The 18,478-nt window shown below is 33.5% G+C and overlaps 1 protein-coding gene across 1 annotated transcript in view; it reads left to right on the top strand.

Annotated features, from left to right (window-relative positions):
- Nucleotides 1-16,759, top strand: part of LOC133175543 (ubiquitin carboxyl-terminal hydrolase 32-like) — a 42,312-nt gene extending 25,553 nt beyond the window's left edge. The window contains exons 22-34 of the mRNA XM_061310661.1: nucleotides 616-685; nucleotides 1,181-1,355; nucleotides 1,665-1,816; nucleotides 7,622-7,790; nucleotides 10,437-10,648; nucleotides 11,081-11,271; nucleotides 11,528-11,614; nucleotides 11,929-12,049; nucleotides 12,696-12,887; nucleotides 13,270-13,507; nucleotides 13,688-13,788; nucleotides 15,647-15,739; nucleotides 16,279-16,759. Of these exons, the coding sequence (XP_061166645.1) occupies nucleotides 616-685; nucleotides 1,181-1,355; nucleotides 1,665-1,816; nucleotides 7,622-7,790; nucleotides 10,437-10,648; nucleotides 11,081-11,271; nucleotides 11,528-11,614; nucleotides 11,929-12,049; nucleotides 12,696-12,887; nucleotides 13,270-13,507; nucleotides 13,688-13,788; nucleotides 15,647-15,739; nucleotides 16,279-16,449 (1,972 nt within the window). The 3' untranslated portion in view covers nucleotides 16,450-16,759. The remainder of the gene's footprint in view (nucleotides 1-615; nucleotides 686-1,180; nucleotides 1,356-1,664; nucleotides 1,817-7,621; nucleotides 7,791-10,436; nucleotides 10,649-11,080; nucleotides 11,272-11,527; nucleotides 11,615-11,928; nucleotides 12,050-12,695; nucleotides 12,888-13,269; nucleotides 13,508-13,687; nucleotides 13,789-15,646; nucleotides 15,740-16,278) is intronic.
- The last annotated feature ends 1,719 nt before the right edge of the window (nucleotides 16,760-18,478 follow it).

Below are 18,478 nucleotides of genomic sequence, written 5' to 3'. Positions count from 1 at the left end.
TTTTCGTAACACACTGATGTCATAGCTGAGCAGTGGAGACATCTAAGCTTAGCGATTGTGAGATTGAAAACATTGTAACATCAGCTGATTACATGGATTTCAACAACATATGTGAAGAAACTTTGGCAGTTTTAGTCTCTGTGTCCAGATGGTTCATTTACTCTGTCTTATTACTGGCCAGGGAGGTTTTTTTACAACACTCCTCATGAAAGGAAGGGAAATCTTGAGTTTTGCTGCACTTCTGATATTTTTTCACACTGTGACAAAAAATATTACTTTTATTTTATAAATACAGTATTTCTTGGTTGATGAAAGGAAGGGAAATCTTGAGTTTTGCTGCACTTCTGATATTTTTTCACACTGTGACAAAAAATATTACTTTTATTTTATAAATACAGTATTTCTTGGTTGAAAATGTAATAAATGATTTTTTTTTTAATAATAAAATGCATGTTAATTATTTTTCCTTTGTATTGTTAGAAGTTGAATGTTTTGTGTATAAACATTTACACATATTTTCTTTTTTAATGCTAATGTCAGAGTAGTTTCAACTTTAACCCAGTTTTTTATACATTAATTGACAAATTTCTAAAGTGTCTCTATGTCCTTAAACAGGGTTCATGTTAAACCTTATGTAGAACTGAAGGACAGTGATGGCAGACAGGATGAAGTGGTGGCTGAGGAGGTAAGAGTGACGGATTGTAGAAATCAGCTGATTCTAGCCACATAGAAAAGGAATCTTTAACATTACAGAATAATTAGTAACAAATTATTGGAAGTTTATTGTTATAAATGACAGATATAAAATTGGTACATGTGGATATGCTCAAATGTTGTGTACATTTATGCAGGTGCTGTAATTGTGGATAAGTTGTCTAGTTGAACTTTTTCTTTACTGTAGAAATTTGGCTCATGGGAACCCTGACATTGTACTAGTACTGTACATGTATTTAATCTTCTGTTGAACACTGATAGGATATTGATGCATGGAAACACTGGCAATTAATAACCAATCCTCAATTTTGTTAATGCTTCCATGTTGTCAAAAAATCCAATTTAAAAATGGGGATGGTACTGTTAATTTTATGAATTTTACATGTACATATGTCTCTAAAATTGCTAAGTATAAAATAATTATTTTAAAATATTATCTTTTAAGATATTTTTATGTGTGTTTCAGGCATGGGAAAACCACTTAAGGAGAAACCAGTCCATAATCGTTGATCTCTTTCATGGCCAACTCAAGTCCCAAGTGCGCTGTAAAGAATGTGGACACATGAGTGTCCGTTTTGACCCATTTAACTACCTCTCTCTCCCCCTTCCAATGGACAGCTGTATTCATCTAGAAGTCATAGGTAGGTAGTAATTGCTGAATTTTTTTTATACCATCTGTATTATATTTAATATGTACATGCATGTTCAGATTTTGTAGTGACTTACATGTGCTGATTTTTTAGTGACTTACAAATATTGATTTTGTAGTGACTTACTTGTACTTATTTTGTAGTGACTGACATGTACTGATTTTGAAGTGACTTACTTTTACTAATTTAGTAGTGACTTATTTGTACTGATTTTGTAGTGACTTACTTGTACATGTACTAATTTTTTTACTGACTTACTTGTACTGATTTTGTAGTGACTGACATGTACTGATTTTGTAGTGACAAGACTGGATGGATCAGTACCAGTCAAATATGGCATTCGACTCAATATGGATGAAAAGTACAAAACTTTGAAGAAAGAGCTCAGTAGTCTGACAGGAATTCCACCTGGACAGATCCTGTTTGTGGAAATCATGGGACCAATTGTCAAGGTCAGACATTTTATTATCTCTAAGTACTGTAAAATCACTCAAGTTTGAGGGAAAAATTACTGGTTCGAGGGGATTTGATTTTGTGGTCAAAGGGTAACATTAGACTTTAGTATGAAATGTTAGCATTTTACCGTGGATATGAATTTGGGGGTCTCTTCATTCATGAGAACAACAAAATTTAAACCCCCATTAAGATTGGTGATTTCACAGTTTAGGAACCGTGTGTAGATCATGTCTCATTACATGATGAAAAACCAATTTTTTAATAATTTATGCAAGTAGCTTACACCAAGATAGAAGATTCTGTGTATCATTTTTTTAAGTGTTGTTATGGTTAAAAATAGAATAATCTGTAAAATTCTTTCAAAATGCTATCCCATCTATAGTTTTGGTTCAATTTCATCAAAACATGATGCACAAGTAAGATTAAACCAAGGTTCAAAATTTTGTATATCAGTTTATGAATACCATGGTGTTGCTGTAAAAAATGCAAGTTAAGAATGTAAAATCCCACCCTCCCCCCAAAAAAGGGACAAGTCTTAAGTGTAACTTTTAGATAATCTTGAATTCAACCCAGTAGAGCTACAGTCTCATTAGAGACTTTTGGTTGTATTAGTCTATCAGATTATTAGATTATTTGAGTATTTATTTTATTCTCAGTTACATCTTACATGTGAACGATTTCATCATATGTGAAGCATGTCACTTATTAGTCAGTTATTGGTCCCCTACCAGTGAAACCAGAGGGGACTACAAGTTTTCTCCTCATCTCTCCATCTCTCTGTCTGTCTGTCAGTTTGTCTCACTTGGTTGTCTGCATTTTAATTTTTTATACATGTTTGCAGATAATGAACTGATTTTTAGAATGTGTATGTACCTTGATGAGTTGCAGATCAAGTTTCCATTTCATTCCGCTTGGGTGATTTTTGACAGAATTATTGCCTTTTAAATTTCTAAGGGGGACCAGATTTCCCACTTGGTTTTCCACACTTTTTTACTAAACACTTGCAAATATTGAGCTGCTTTATAGTATGTGAGTCTACCTTGTTGAGTTATAGATCAAGTTTGCATTTTGTTCCACTTTGATAAATTTTGACGGAATTATGCCTTTTTAAATTTTTAGAGGAGTCAGATTACACTTGTCATTAGGGGACTAGTACATTTGTATTGCTTTTGCAATATTCTCAGAATGCTTGTTCTAAAGGCCAAAGTTTTCAATCATAGCAGTAAAATTGTACTGGCTTTTGAGTAGGTGAGAGCCTCTGATGGACTGTTGTCCCATCCAAGTCTGAGTCTGTGACTTACTTTAACTAAGAGCAATGAAAACTTTGTTCAAGCATCAGCTTTCTTAGCTAGTAGGAATTGACTTAACTGCACTTAAGTACAACTCAATAATATTTATTTTAACAATACCATTACTTTATGAGTTAAGACATACTTTTTCCTCAAGTTGTAATTCCATGGGTGAAATTTTTTGTGGAATTCTTGGATTGTCATTTTATGTCTCAAATGCACTTTCAATGTGCTGTGACAAATTTCTGCAGAAAATTTGTTACTGCGTGGTTTAGTGTACTAAATTAATCACATCCCCCTCCCCCCCTCAAAAAAAAAAAAATTATAGTATCTAAAAAAGTGAATGGGTTTTAGACTTTTCTTTATTACAACATGAGACCAGAACCTTATGAATTCAAGCCAGTGGTGACAGCTTATAGCTTCTTAGTAAAAAAAAAAAAGGAGGGAATTTTGTAATGCAATTGTTTATGTAGGCAACATTAGATCACATGGATAAAAATAGTAACTGTTGGTAAACATTATAGAGATAATTCCACAAATGGTTGAAATTGATTGCTCAGAAAATATGAATAATTTTGCATCATAACAAATATGTACCAGCAGTGTTTAATCTTAAGAAGTAGAGATTCCAGTTCTTAGTTATATATTAAGTATGCATAAACAAATTGGTTTGGCTGCATAAAAGTTTCTTATAAATATGTGTAATATCAAAGCTTTTCTACCTCACGGTTTTTCCCTCTCCAAATTTTAAGCTATCTAGGCTTGCATTTAAGAAATTTCCACACTTCCTTACGAAATTGAGGATTCATAAAAGAATAGATAATTGGATTAGCAGTATTGTTCAGAAAGTACATAAGGTAGATAACTCTGCTTCCTTTGAATTCTGGGAGAAGGTTATTGGCAATGAGAAAAGTAGGCAAAAAAGACACTATATACACCACTGTAACAGTGAAGAGAACCTGGGTTGTTTTTATGTGCATCTTCCTGGAGGTTTTTATAGCAGGATTTCTGCTTTGAACTTTGTTGGTTAGACTTTTGGAAGCTGAAGGCACAGAATTTGATTTTATGTCCACCTTTTGGTCATCAGGAATAGCAGGCAATATTTTCAGAGTTTGTTTTTTCACCCACTTTTCAACACTTGAAGATTTTTGTCTTGTGGAATTTGTTTTAGATGAATTTGTTAATGGAGCAGTGTTTATTTTAGATATATTAGAAGTGGAAGGTATGGAATTTGAATTTGTTTCCATGTTATTTTCATGCAAAGTGCTTGGGAATAATTTCACAGTTTGTTTTTTCATCAACTTTTCAACACTTTTAGATCCATATGTAGAAATTTCCTCAATTAGATCTGTGGATGGGGTGTTTTCTTCTTCAATATTCTCAATTTGGGTGTCTGGATTACTTCCAGAAGGGAGTTCAATATTTTCTATTTGTGTGCTAGTGTCACACAATTGTTGGCTGCTGTTCTTTGGAATTTTAAGCAGTTTCTCACTTGCTCTTGTTGCAAACATGACGTCGGAAGTAGATGAATTTCTGCGCAATTCTTTGCAGTTTTCTGACTGTTTACATGTAGTTGGCTGTGTCTGCTGAGATCGAATCTTGTTCCATTTTCTGTTCTGAATTAAGACAGTGAAGAAAATGGAAGAATAGAAGATAATTATGCTGACGATCATGAGGATAAAGATGGAGGTTATTCCAAGCCAGTATTTCGTCAGGGAATCCAAGGAGAGGTACTGATAGTTGGTAATGCAGTACCCTAAATAGAATCCATTCCCAGAGTAAACACCCATTCCCAGTGCAGGGGGTACCCCGAGACATGCACCAAATAGAAAAATCACCAAAATAATCAGAAAGGTCATGTTCTTTGAAACTCGTCGAGGAGCAAAGCAGATCACAACACATCTTTCAAAAGCTATGGCAACTAAAACCATGGCTGAGGTTGGAATAGTGAAAAAGCGAACTGCTTCCCAGAGTTTGCACAGGAAGTCACTGGTGAAGGGGAAGTGCCATTCGGTGATGACAATTCCAGGGATGACCACAGCACAGGCGATGAGATCAAGAATGCACAACATGAGCATGAAATAAATGGATGTCTGCTTCATCTTGGTTTTCAGCAGGACAATCAGAACGAGACTGTTTCCCATGAAGCCCACAGTTCCCAGGATTCCAAGCATAATGGATATGCACATCAGAATGGTGTAGTACTCTTGTCGATATCTTAATTCAAAGATGCAGTACAAGGAATAACAGGGGAGTGGATCATAGTATATGTCCACAGATGAGGTGGAGGTATCATTTACAGAAGATGTGTTTGTTGTTGTCAGAGTTGAATTTAGTATGTCCTCTGTTGTGCCTGCATCCTGGGTTGTCATTTTAAGTTATTCTTAGATCTGAGTGAATGAAAATAAATGAAAAATTATCTGGTACATGTAAAAAAAAAAATGTTATTGAAGATGTTCTTCACATAGAGGCACTTTGATTACTCCTGAGGTATGATTTTCATTACAGAAGTATTAAATAGTTGACTTTAAAACTTTTTTTTAAAATGTGATTTAGAAAACATAACCTTTAAGACCTTTATCAGGAAAAAAAACAACCCAAAAAGTAATTTTACATACCTTTTCAGTACCAATAAAAAAAAATGAAACTATTCCAGTAGATTAACAACAGCTATTTCATCTATTCATTCACTTTCTATTGAGAAAACTGTTGATTTTTTTTCCTTGAAAGTATTGGAATATGGGGTGATGATAAACAAATGAGGAGCATATGGCTCTGGATTGAGCAATAAAATGAATAGGGCGGTCTCAAAGTATGATGAAAGTGAAGGGGAGGGGCTTATACGTATCAATTCCTTAAGTCAGATATGGAAAAAGTGCAGTGATTTTTATAGTTATATGTCATTGATATTAGAAATGGTGCTCAGCGTATGCTCAAGTATTTCTAACTCTAAAAAAATTTTCAGGTTAGTAAGTTCGATTGATTATTACTAGGCTGACCTAGGTTTAAATTCTTACAATTTTCAGAATTAATTTAATTTCCTCTTTGTAGAAAATATAGATTAGTATCCCAAGTGCATTTATTTATCTATATCAACATAAATTCAAAGGTATTATTTACATTCCTTAAAAAAAAAATAAAAAATTCTATAATTCAATACTGTTTCTTATCTTATTAAAAATGCAAATAATAAAAAGATAACTTACTTTCATAAGGCTTGTATGAATTTGAACATATCTGCATTTTTATTTTTGACCAAACAAACTTTTATATGGTTCAGAAAATTAGGCCTATACCATTGTTTTATTCTTTCAGATTATTTTTGTTGTATTCATGTTTTTGTATTCATCAATTCATCGGAAAATGAACCTACTCATACCCAGAAATAAAAATTTATTACAATCTTGACCTTAGTAAACGCTACTCTATTTGTAGATTAAGAAACTGTTTATGGCCATCCCATATCAATTTCCCAAACAAATGGCCTTTCCCGAGTGTCATCCAAAACCATCTGTTGTTGTTGAACAAAATAAAGATTAGTGCTGATTTGTTAAAAAGAGACTCCCGATTTCATGCTGTCTTGCGTTTAGGATGTTTGTGACTGGAGGATTTAGCATTCATTTACGATTACTCCTAAAATTTACACAGCACTTGTTGCTCGCTCAATATCCTGCCTTGTCCACTTCTGGTAGTCAGAGAAAATTACGTCATGATTAGAAAGTGTTCCCTGGTTTGGAGAGTGACCGATAAAAGTTAGTTCTGATTGCTTGTTAATACCTCAGTTCATTAAGTTGAACCTCATAATCCTTTCTGTGGTGACATAGTAACAGTGATAATGTGGAAAAAGTTGGGATTTTAGATTATGGTCACCTAATTGTTGACAGTTCTATTTCTGGAGAAATTGTTTACAAATATGAAAGTAAAAATATTGCTTATTATAATTAATGAAGTAATGTATTTGCCCCATTTATGCACCTGTGGGGTTGGAAAATTGACAATTCATTCAAATTTTTGTCACTTTTGCAAAAATATCAGATCAAGTGAGTTTATCTTAATTGATAGTTCTTAGATAAATGTTTATCATATTAATCTTTATTTTGTATTTTGATTGAAAAGAAGGTTCTGTTGAAACTTAACAGCATCTCAGAAAAAATTATAAAAATTGATTTTTAATGGGTGAAATATAAACAGCAGGGAAAGATTGTGGGATCATACTTAGAGACTCCAGAAGTTACACGGAACCATTTCTGAAAGCCACATACTGAGACATTGTATTTAAAACAAACAAACAAAAATTTAAAAAAAAAAAACAAACAAATAAACAAAAACACACACACACAACAAACTAGCAGCATCTTGGTAAAGTCCTCAGCAAATTAGAAAGAGTTTTTTTTCAGCCTTTGCTCACACAGTTATTTGGTTGTTGTTTTTTTATTTAATTAGTTTTTTTTCTTTGCTATGAATATCATTTTTTTTAAAATTTATGATTTCATTTCTTTTGTTTGCTTACAGGCATTACCACAAGATAACCACAAAGTGAAGACTCTAATGGGAGGAGTATTGTATGCATACGAGCTCCCACCTCACGAGGAAATCAAACCCATGACATTGGAGGAGGAGAAAGGAACCGTCCTCAAAAACTCTGTAGGCCTCAATGATATTCAGCGAGGACTAGCCACAAGTATGCCCCTAAAACATTTCATTTCTAAAAACTACAGATTGGACCATCTTTAAAATAATGTTTGTTTGCCCTTTCCAGGATAAAATAATTAGGTCGGAAGTAAGATGGGAAAATTTTTTTCCCTAGAAATATTTAGGTTTAAGGTTTAAAAAAGTTTTGAATTGAGCCATTTTTAACCCGTCGATTTGGAGAGAGCAAACAAACAATTTTTAGCTCTACTGGTCAGAGACCAGAAGAGCTTATGCGATAGTAAGGTGTCCGTCGTCAGTCCGTCTGTCTGTCTGTCTGTCCGTCTGTCTGTAAACAATTTTTCAAAACGCTACTCCTCCTACAGTTTGGTCCAATTTCAATATAACTTGGCACACAAGTAGACTACACTAAGATACATAATTTAGTGCATCGGTTTTTGATTTCGATGGACGGTGTTGCCATGGTTACTAAAAATAGAAATTTCTGTGAAATTCCTTTAAAACGCTACTCCTCCTACAGTTTTGGTCCAATTTCAATATATCTTGGCACACAAGTAGACTACACTAAGATACATAATTTAGTGCATCGGTTTTTGATTTCGATGGACGGTGTTGCCATGGTTACTAAAAATAGAAATTTCTGTGAAATTCATTTAAAACACTACTCCTCCTACAGTTTTGGTCGGATTTCAATATAACTTGGCACACAAGTACACTACACTAAGATACATAATATAGTGCATCGGTTTTTGATTTCGATGGACGGTGTTGCCATGGTTACTAAAAATAGAAATTTCTGTGAAATTCCTTTAAAACGCTACTCCTCCTACAGTTTTGGTCCGATTTCAATATAACTTGGCACACAAGTAGACTACACTAAGATACATAATATAGTGCATCGGTTTTTGATTTCGATGGACGGTGTTGCCATGGTTACTAAAAATAGAAATTTCTGTGAAATTCCTTTAAAACGCTACTCCTCCTACAGTTTTGGTCCGATTTCAATATAACTTGGCACACAAGTAGACTACACTAAGATACATAATTTAGTGCATCGGTTTTTGATTTCGATGGACGGTGTTGCCATGGTTACTAAAAATAGAAATTTCTGTGAAATTCCTTTAAAACGCTACTCCTCCTACAGTTTTGGTCCGATTTCAATATATCTTGGCACACAAGTAGACTACACTAAGATACATAATTTAGTGCATCGGTTTTTGATTTCGATGGACGGTGTTGCCATGGTTACTAAAAATAGAAATTTCTGTGAAATTCCTTTAAAACGCTACTCCTCCTACAGTTTTGGTCCGATTTCAATATATCTTGGCACACAAGTAGACTACACTAAGATACATAATTTAGTGCATCGGTTTTTGATTTCGATGGACGGTGTTGCCATGGTTACTAAAAATAGAAATTTCTGTGAAATTCCTTTAAAACGCTACTCCTCCTACAGTTTTGGTCCGATTTCAATATATCTTGGCACACAAGTAGACTACACTAAGATACATAATTTAGTGCATCGGTTTTTGATTTCGATGGACGGTGTTGCCATGGTTACTAAAAATAGAAATTTCTGTGAAATTCCTTTAAAACGCTACTCCTCCTACAGTTTTGGTCCGATTTCAATATATCTTGGCACACAAGTAGACTACACTAAGATACATAATTTAGTGCATCGGTTTTTGATTTCGATGGACGGTGTTGCCATGGTTACTAAAAATAGAAATTTCTGTGAAATTCCTTTAAAACGCTACTCCTCCTACAGTTTTGGTCCGATTTCAATATAACTTGGCACACAAGTAGACTACACTAAGATACATAATTTAGTGCATCGGTTTTTGATTTCGATGGACGGTGTTGCCATGGTTACTAAAAATAGAAATTTCTGTGAAATTCCTTTAAAACGCTACTCCTCCTACAGTTTTGGTCCGATTTCAGTATTACTTGGCACACAAGTACACTACTCTAAGATGCATAATTTAGTGCATCGGTTTTTGAATTCAATGGACGGTGTTGCCATGGTTACTAAAAATAGAAATTTCTGTGAAATTCCTTTAAAACACTACTCCTGCTACAGTTTTAGTCTGCTTCTAATATAATTAGGCATACAAGAAGACTATACTAAGATACATAATTTACTGCATTGGTTTTTGAATTCAATGAACAGTGTTGCCATGGTTACTTAAAATAGAAATTTCTGTGAAATTCCTTTAAACCGTTACTCCTCCTACAATTTTGGTCTGATTTCAATCTAATTTGGCCACACAGTTAGAATACACTACGATACATAATATGTATTTATGTTTTTTTTATTTGGGTGAATGGTGTTGTCATGGTTACCGGTACTAAAAATGGAAATTTCTGTGAAATACTTTCAAAACGCTACTACTCCTAGTTTTCATTTGATTTCAATATAACTTGTCACAAAAGTAGACTACATTAAGATACATAATTCTATTTATTGTTGCATGTTGCAATGTTTCAAATCCAAGTGCTACTTTTCTTTTGTTATACAAACAGACCAGTAGAGCTACAGTCTCATCAGAGACTTCTGGTTTAAAGATTGCTTTAAGTATGAACATGAAATATAAAAATGTTAATGTATGTGCTGAAAACATGATGTTTCAAGGTTTGAAATTTTAATAATAATGTCTTATTTTCCCCTGTCTTACAGAGAAGATTCAACAGAAATTAGAAAATGGTCCCTCCTCGATGTCCAACTCTTTAACAGTGGAGGATAACTCTGCTAACAACACCCCCACACATTCCCGCCAACCCAGTGATGTCCCTACAATGGGGAGTCTCCAGCCCACCCCAGAAAACCCTGCCCCCAAAGCCACTGCTGAACTCTTCTCAGGCTTTGTAATAGGGGTTCATAGAAAAATGGTAAAAACCAAATGACAAACTGTAGCTAAAGTCTTGTTCAGATATATTTTGAATGATTTTCATAAGTTTGCTGAAGAGTTTGTTAGTTGAAAGAATTTATAGTGAGGAAATCTCATTTCTATTTGTGAATTGATCCTTCAAAGGGAGAATGCATGAAGGCTCAAAAGATTTTGATTTCTTTTCATCACCTCTACATAAACCATACTGATAAGGGATAAGCAGATTTTGCAATTCAAATGAAATAGCAAAGTGCTGCAAAATTAGAAGTTTAATTATTTTAAAAAATTTTGAGATATATATTGTACATCTGACCTTAGCCAGTCATTCAAAATATTCTGAGAAAAACAAATAACAAACAAAACAAAATAATATTAACCAAAAAACAAACAGAAAAAAGAAATGCAGAAATTGGAAATATTTTAACATTTTCAGAACTTGATGGATGTATACTTCTTGTCCTCACAAAAGGCCCGACCTGGACTGTTTGGGACCCCCATTATCCTCCCCTGTGTGGAGGATACCACCAATCAGGATCTCTATCAGTTTGTGTGGACACAGGTGTCCAGGCTGGTCAGTCCCCTCCCTCCTTCCGAGATCAAGTCAGCCAACCACGCCCAGGACTGGTAAGGAAACAATATCTGGTCACTACCCATCTTCTTTTGTGCTTCCTTGATACCGACTTCTTTCCCTTCAGGAATTAAACTTGCATAATTACTATTATATATTGTCATTGTTATAAGGATTAGAAAGTGATTTATGGGGATGCTTCCAAATAGAAATAGTGTGGGGAAAATTGACATAACATGCAATTGTTATTATTTTTTGTGTCCGAATAATGTTGTGTTTTGGTAAATACCTGTATTTGTATCTTTCCTGCAGTGATGACAGTTTGGGATATGAGTATCCCTTCACGCTCAAAGTTGTCATGAAGGATGGATTGTCCTGTGCCTGGTGTCCGTGGTATAGGTAAAATACATTCTCTTGTGAGGTGTATTCTATAATGCGATCTATTACTGGTAATGTCTAGGAATTTTGATGTCCTGACATAAATTATATTATATTGTATAGCATATGTGTGTGCCAAAATAGCAAGAATGAGCAAATTGAACAATAATAACATCTGTAGTTATTTTAGCTTCATTCCAATACAATGTAATAAGTTCATGTATATGAAATCTCACCTTGTTTTTAATGGAGCCATAACTTTTTTTTTTACTTTTTCTGTACTGAAATTTATATACGTGTATGTATCACTGAAGAGTGTTTTTCGTTGGATTTAGGTTTTGTAGGGGGTGTAAGTTGGAGTGCAATGCTGATGACTTTAACTTTGGAAGTTCATTTTTGGCTATAGACTGGGAACCCACAGCGTTACATTTACGATACCAGACAGCTTTAGAAAGGGTACACTTAAAGTTTCATTTTTTCTGATTATTTGCTGTTTATTGAAATTATTTTTAAACGAATCTCTGTTACATAACTGTGTAGAGCTTATACAATGTTAAAAGAAATTCTCTTTTTTCTTATTTGTGTTATATTGCTGATTTACATGAGGGTAAGAACCAAGGCCTTCACCTTTTTTCCCTGACTGTAAAAAGAAATGACTTTCTTACAATACATCTTTATTGTGTGGATTTGTTTTGGCCAAACAAGAACCATATTCTGATAGTGCTTTTGCTTATTTTCTGTTTACAGTTATTTAGTACTTATGTTAATTTTTCTGTTTACAGTTATTTAGTACTTATGTTATTTTTTCTGTTGATAGTTATTTAGTACTTATGTTATTTTTTCTGTTTGCAGTTATTTAGTACTTCAGTTATTTTTTTTTTACAGTTGTATAGTACTTATTTTATTGATATATAGTACATGTGTACTTTATAACAATAAAATAGGTACCATATAACTGTAAAAACTGAAGTACTAAATAATTACCAGTAGTGTGAATTAGTACATATGTACTTATGGTATTTTTCTGTTTACAGTCATTTAGTACTTGTGTTATTTTTCTGTTTACATTTATATAGTACTTATGTTATTTTTCTGTTTACAGTTATATGAAGATCATGAGAGTGTGGAGGAGAGCAGGAGGAAACAGACAGAGCCCATTAACTTAGACACCTGTCTACAGGCCTTCACCACTGAGGAGGAACTGGGCGAAGATGAGCTCTACTACTGCTCCAAGTGTAAAAAGCACTGTCTGGCCTCCAAAAAACTGGACATCTGGAGGCTGCCACCTATACTGGTATATATATTATGGTTCAAGGGCTAAGTAAATGCTGGGGACTTTTTTTACATGTAATTTAGCAAAATAATTCCAATGTCTTTTGTGTGCTATTATTTTGAGTAAAAATTGCTGCTGCTGCTATTATTGTGGGAGAAAGGCTATCTTGGTCATATTCTGGACCCTTGTGCCAAAACAAAAGGATAATGTAAAATGAAAATAAAAATGCTAACCATCTAAGCAAATTTCTTCAACAAAATTAGCCTACTTCTACAAAAGAACTTACAGGTATTAAAAGTTTTGAACAATTTTTTACTAAGGGGCTTCAATTTATCAAGAAAAGCCTTTTAAAAATTTGTGCAATATATCATAATCATTTTATATTATATAATTTTTTTTTCAGATTATAAACCTAAAAAGATTCCAGTTTTTAAATGGCCGATGGGTGAAGTCACACAAAATAGTGAACTTTCCTGTAGAGAAATTTGACCCCTCAAATTACGTAGCTCCTCGAGCACCATTGAGTGTTAGTGAACAATCAGTGAATTGTGTGTGTCAGAGTAATAATTCTGCTGAAGTAGAACATGTGCCAAATGGAGACATTCCAAACCATAATGACTTACAGATGGACATAGATAAAGGTAATTACTTTTTCTGCCAGATAAAAGCTGATTTGAGAAATTGTGGTGACACCATGTCATGAAATGTTCTTCACAACAACAACTACATTCTTCTGTATATACATGTATATATTGATAACTGAATGGAAAATATGCAAGTGTCAAAAATGGTTCAATAGCACACTCTTTGAATCATTTCAGATAAAAAAGAATCCAAAGCATCACCATGTAAGAAATGTCAGCTCATTCAAAACATTCCAACTGCTGATGATCCCATCAAATATGACCTATCCTCTATGTCAGTAAGTAATTATTCTCTATGTCAATAAGTAATTATCTTCTTTGTCAGTAAGTAGTTATCCTCTATGTCAGCAAGTAGTTATCCACTGTCAGCAAGTAGTTATCCTCTGTCAGTAAGTAGTTATCCTCTATGTCAGTAAGTAATTATCCTCTATGTCAATAAGTAATTATCCTCAATGTCAGCAAGTAGTTATCCTCTATGTCAGTAAGTAGTTATACTCTATGTCAGTAAGTTGTTATCCTCTATGTCAGTAAGTAATTATCCTCTATGTCAGTAAGTAGTTATCCTCTGTCAGTAAGTAGTTATCCTCTAAGTCAGTAAGTAATTATTCCTCTGTGTCAGTAAGTAATCATTTCTCTATGTCAGTAAGTAGTTATTCAACTATGTCAGTAAGTAATTATTCCTCTATATCAGTAAGTAGTTATCCTCTATGTCAGTAAGTAATTATCGACTATGTCAGTAAGTAGTTATCCTCTGTCACTAAGTAGTTATCCTCAATGTCAGCAAGTAGTTTTCCTCTATGTCAGTAAGTAGTTATCCTCTATGTCAGTAAGTAATTATTCCTCTATGTCAGTAAGTAGTTATCCTCTATGTCAGTAAGTGATTATTCCTCTATGTCAGTAAGTAATTATTCCTCTATGTCAGTAAGTAGTTATCCTCTATGTCAGTAAGTAGTTTTCCTCTATGTCAGTAAGTAGTTTTCCTCTATGTCAGTAAGTAGTTATCCTCTATGTCAGTAAGTAATTATTCCTCTATGTCAGTAAGTAGTTTTCCTCTATGTCAGTAAGTAGTTATCCTCTATGTCAGTAAGTAGTTTTCCTCTATGTCAGTAAGTAATTATTCCTCTATGTCAGTAAGTAGTTATCCTCTATGTCAGTAAGTAATTATTCCTCTATGTCAGTAAGTAGGTATCCTCTGTATCAGTAAGTAATTATCTTCTTTTTCTGTAAGTAAGTATCCTCTATGCCAGTAAGTAAGTATCCTCTATGTCAGTAAGTATTTATCCTCTTTGCTAGTAAGTAATTATCATCTATGTCAATAAGTAATTGTCCTCTATGCCAGTAAGTGGTGTCTAGCGTAATTTTAAAATTTCTATCATTAGTAGGTAGCAAAAGATGTGTAGGAAATAGGAGTTTTGTTTAGTAGAATATAAGCATACACCTAAGTTTGATGTCTAAAGTTGAAAATGGATAAAAGCATACAGTTCAGATAAGCCTGTAGATCAGTAGGTTTACATATCAGTAGGATTCAAAAATACATACAGTAGTTCAGTTGGATACATGTCTACAATTTAGTAGAATATAATTCATAAGTTCAGAAAGATATAAGCTGTATACCAGCATTCAGTAGGATATAAGCCTACGGTACATTTTATTGAGATATAGGACTACAGTTCAGGAGGATAATTAGTAGTTATATAAAACCTATAGCTCCATAGTGTATAATCCTACGGTTAAGTGGGATATAAGCTTACAGTTGCATTGGATATAAATAAAAGATAAGGGAAAGATATATGCCTGTAGTTTACTAAGACAAAGGTCTGTAGAGTGAAAAGATACTTGTATAAGCAAACAAAAACACTCATTACATGCGAGTGGAGCTATACTTACAGTTCAGAAGAATAGCTCACTTATTTAGTTTAAAAGGAAATTATAAGCCAATACTTTATTGAGCTACAATTTTTGCTTTGTCATGAAAACTTGACAGTTCATGTCCATTGGTTAAGATGTGTTTTCTTTTCTACACTCTGTAATATATTTGGTATCTTATTGTGCACTTTTCAAGGCATATTACATTATTACTACAATCTGAGGTATGGACTGACATAATCAATTGTAATTGTTCCTGTTCTATTACAGTGTCACACAGGAATTCTGGGAGGAGGTCATTATGTCTGCTATGCTAAAAATCCAAACCAGAAATGGTACTGCTACAATGACAGTAGCTGTAAGGTGAGTGATTGCTGACATGTTTGAAAGTTTCATCATTCTAATGATTGATTCACTCACTGGTATAACTAGAATATACTGTGTTTTGTAACTTTTGTGTGGGGTGGGGTAGGGGTGAGGGTGGGGGGTCACTCACTGAATAACTAGAATATACTGTACTTTGTAACTTTTGTCGGGGGGGGGGGGGGGGGAGGGGGGGGGGCTTCATTGGTATTAATACAGTATACTGTGTTTAACTTTTGTCCAAACGGGTATGTTTTTCATCTTTTTTTGACCTTATCCTTGGAAGATGTGAAGAATGTCAGTAATGCCATTTTCAAACTTGTACAATGTATTAAAGTAGCAAAATGGCTTTGGTATCAAAAATCCTTTCTCTGTGGCTTTGGCAAGTTATGTAATGGTGGTACACATCATCAATTACTTAGTTTTTCAGAATCATTTTGATTAAGATAGCAAAAAACAAAAAATTAGAAATTAAAAAAAAATCTCCCCAAGAAGTTATGATTTACAAATGAGCTTAATTTTACATGCGGTGATTTCAGGAGTGTACAGTAGAGCAGATGGATTGTAATTCAGCATACATCTTATTCTATGAAAGAGAAAATATAGACTTCAGTCATTTCATGCCAGATGTGGACGGTAAAGAGCCCGACCTACAAGAAATTGACGATGAGTTCGAGTCTGACCTAAAAAAGGCATGTGTAATTCAGTGATCCTAGGTCAAGGGCAATTAAGTTAAAGTGTGTGACAAGTCCTTTTTTTTTTGGTGATTTCTCTGTCTACTATGTGTAAAGGAACAGCAGGATTGAAAGTAAAAGATTTCACAGTGTCTCTTGCTACAGTGCTACAGAATATTTTCTATAAATGATTGTTGTTTTTATTTATTTATTTTTTTTATTTTTAAAAAAATTTCCCCCCAATCCTTGTACAACTCCTTGCTGATATTGTTTATTTTTTATTTTCAAACCAGTGATACATGTATTATCTACAAAACATGTAGATGGTGTTTACCATTGATTTCTTTTTTTTTTTTTTAAGTGAATTCAGTTTGTATATCTTTGTCTGTTTTGTTATTATGTAAGAATAAGAACTTAACGCATAAAATTTCAGAGGACAAAAGAAATGAAAAGTTAATTTTTTGTTTATAAACATGTTTTACACTCAAAATTTACAGCATTTTTATTCATTCACACTGCAGAATGATTTCTTGAAATCATCATTTTTCACTAAACACCCCTCCCCTTTCCCTATATTCATTTATTATTTCTTTCATCCCTTTCAAATGTATGGGAACTGACAAATTAGTCAATGACAGCTCTTCTCTCTATCTTAGTAACACTTTTTGACCTTAATTACATCCAAGAGAGAGAGAGAGAGAGAATACCATATCTCGATACACAGAGTCTATACACAGGTAAAGGCTGAACAATTTTTTTTCAGTCCATGCACATGTTTAATGCCTTAAAATAATCACACATGTTATTTTCCAGGTTCAAGTTAGTCCTTTAGCATTTAATCATTCTTAGATCATATGACTACTCAAGGTGAATATAGTTTAGATTTAGTTACGAACCAGCTTTCCTTTGTATGCAGCCAACCTTAAAGAGTTTTGTGCAGTGTGGACAGTGTTTCTAGAGAGCAAAGATCATTGGGACAGGGAATAGTGAAAATCCTTTTCATATTTATTGACGAGTTCATTACAGAAAGTACAAGCTAAAACAACTGTTAGAGGATAAAATGTATTGTAAATCATTTTTTATTCGTAAGAACTTTATTTTCATGTAATTACGTAAGACGGTCTGCTCGCGAAAATTTCATTTCGCATATATTTCCATTAGTATAGGTTATATATACAACAATACTCGGAATTAATGAAAACTTTGTCTCTCTAATAAATACTAAATATCTATCTCGGGAAAATAAGGTGTCGCTAAAATTTGGTTATCTACAGTAATAATATTACATATTGTATAAAATATCTAAGAGATGATAAGGTTGATTACATTGTTTATTTGATTAAATTGTTTGTGTATTACATTGTATTTGTTAAATGTAAGAGCTTGAAATTGGTGAGAAATTACAAAAAGAAATCTTCTGCCAGGGTTTAAACTATCAAATTGGGGGTGCATTCAAGATAACAGTGACTCTATGTAGAACTATTGAACAATATGCTTACCTAACAGACACAGGTATGTAGGTTAGGGTTGATGCTGGATACCAAATTAAATCAAAGATGGCCAGCTCAGTTTACCTCTTTGCCTCAAATGATATGCTTACTTGAACTGATGGTGGTGTTTTTTTTTTTCATTTAAGGGAATTAAATGTTTATTTACCTACCACTCAATTCTGAGGTTAGTTCAAAAGAGGTATATCTAGCAGATAGGTTATAGCTGCTACTGTCTTGAACTCAGCTCTGATAATGTCCCAAAGGTCAAAAGACCCAGTTTTGGTGCCAGAAACTTTTCTTTTTTTTAACCCCTTATAGCAAGTTCCTATGCAGTACCAACTATTGTCGCCAGTGAGGCCCAGATTCGGGAATTATTATAAATTTTACTTTTTGAGGAAGGATCTTATAAGAACAAATAAAATAAATGAAAGTTTTTCATGGAGGTGAAAAGCAAATTTGTACATGATGATATTCGAATATTCTAGTCATCTTTCATTTAAACATGACATTGTATTACTGTAGCTTCATCAGTTTGGAGAAGTCATGACTATTTTTTAGAAGAACATCAGTTTAGT

This window comes from Saccostrea echinata, unplaced genomic scaffold, assembly GCF_033153115.1.
Source record: "Saccostrea echinata isolate AGI-Se365-2 ecotype Australia unplaced genomic scaffold, CSIRO_AGI_Sech_v1 ptg000062l, whole genome shotgun sequence".
Classification (NCBI taxonomy): Eukaryota; Metazoa; Mollusca; class Bivalvia; order Ostreida; family Ostreidae; genus Saccostrea; species Saccostrea echinata.
The sequence above is the reverse complement of the archived record's forward strand: the minus strand, read 5'-3'. Positions and strand labels throughout refer to the sequence as shown.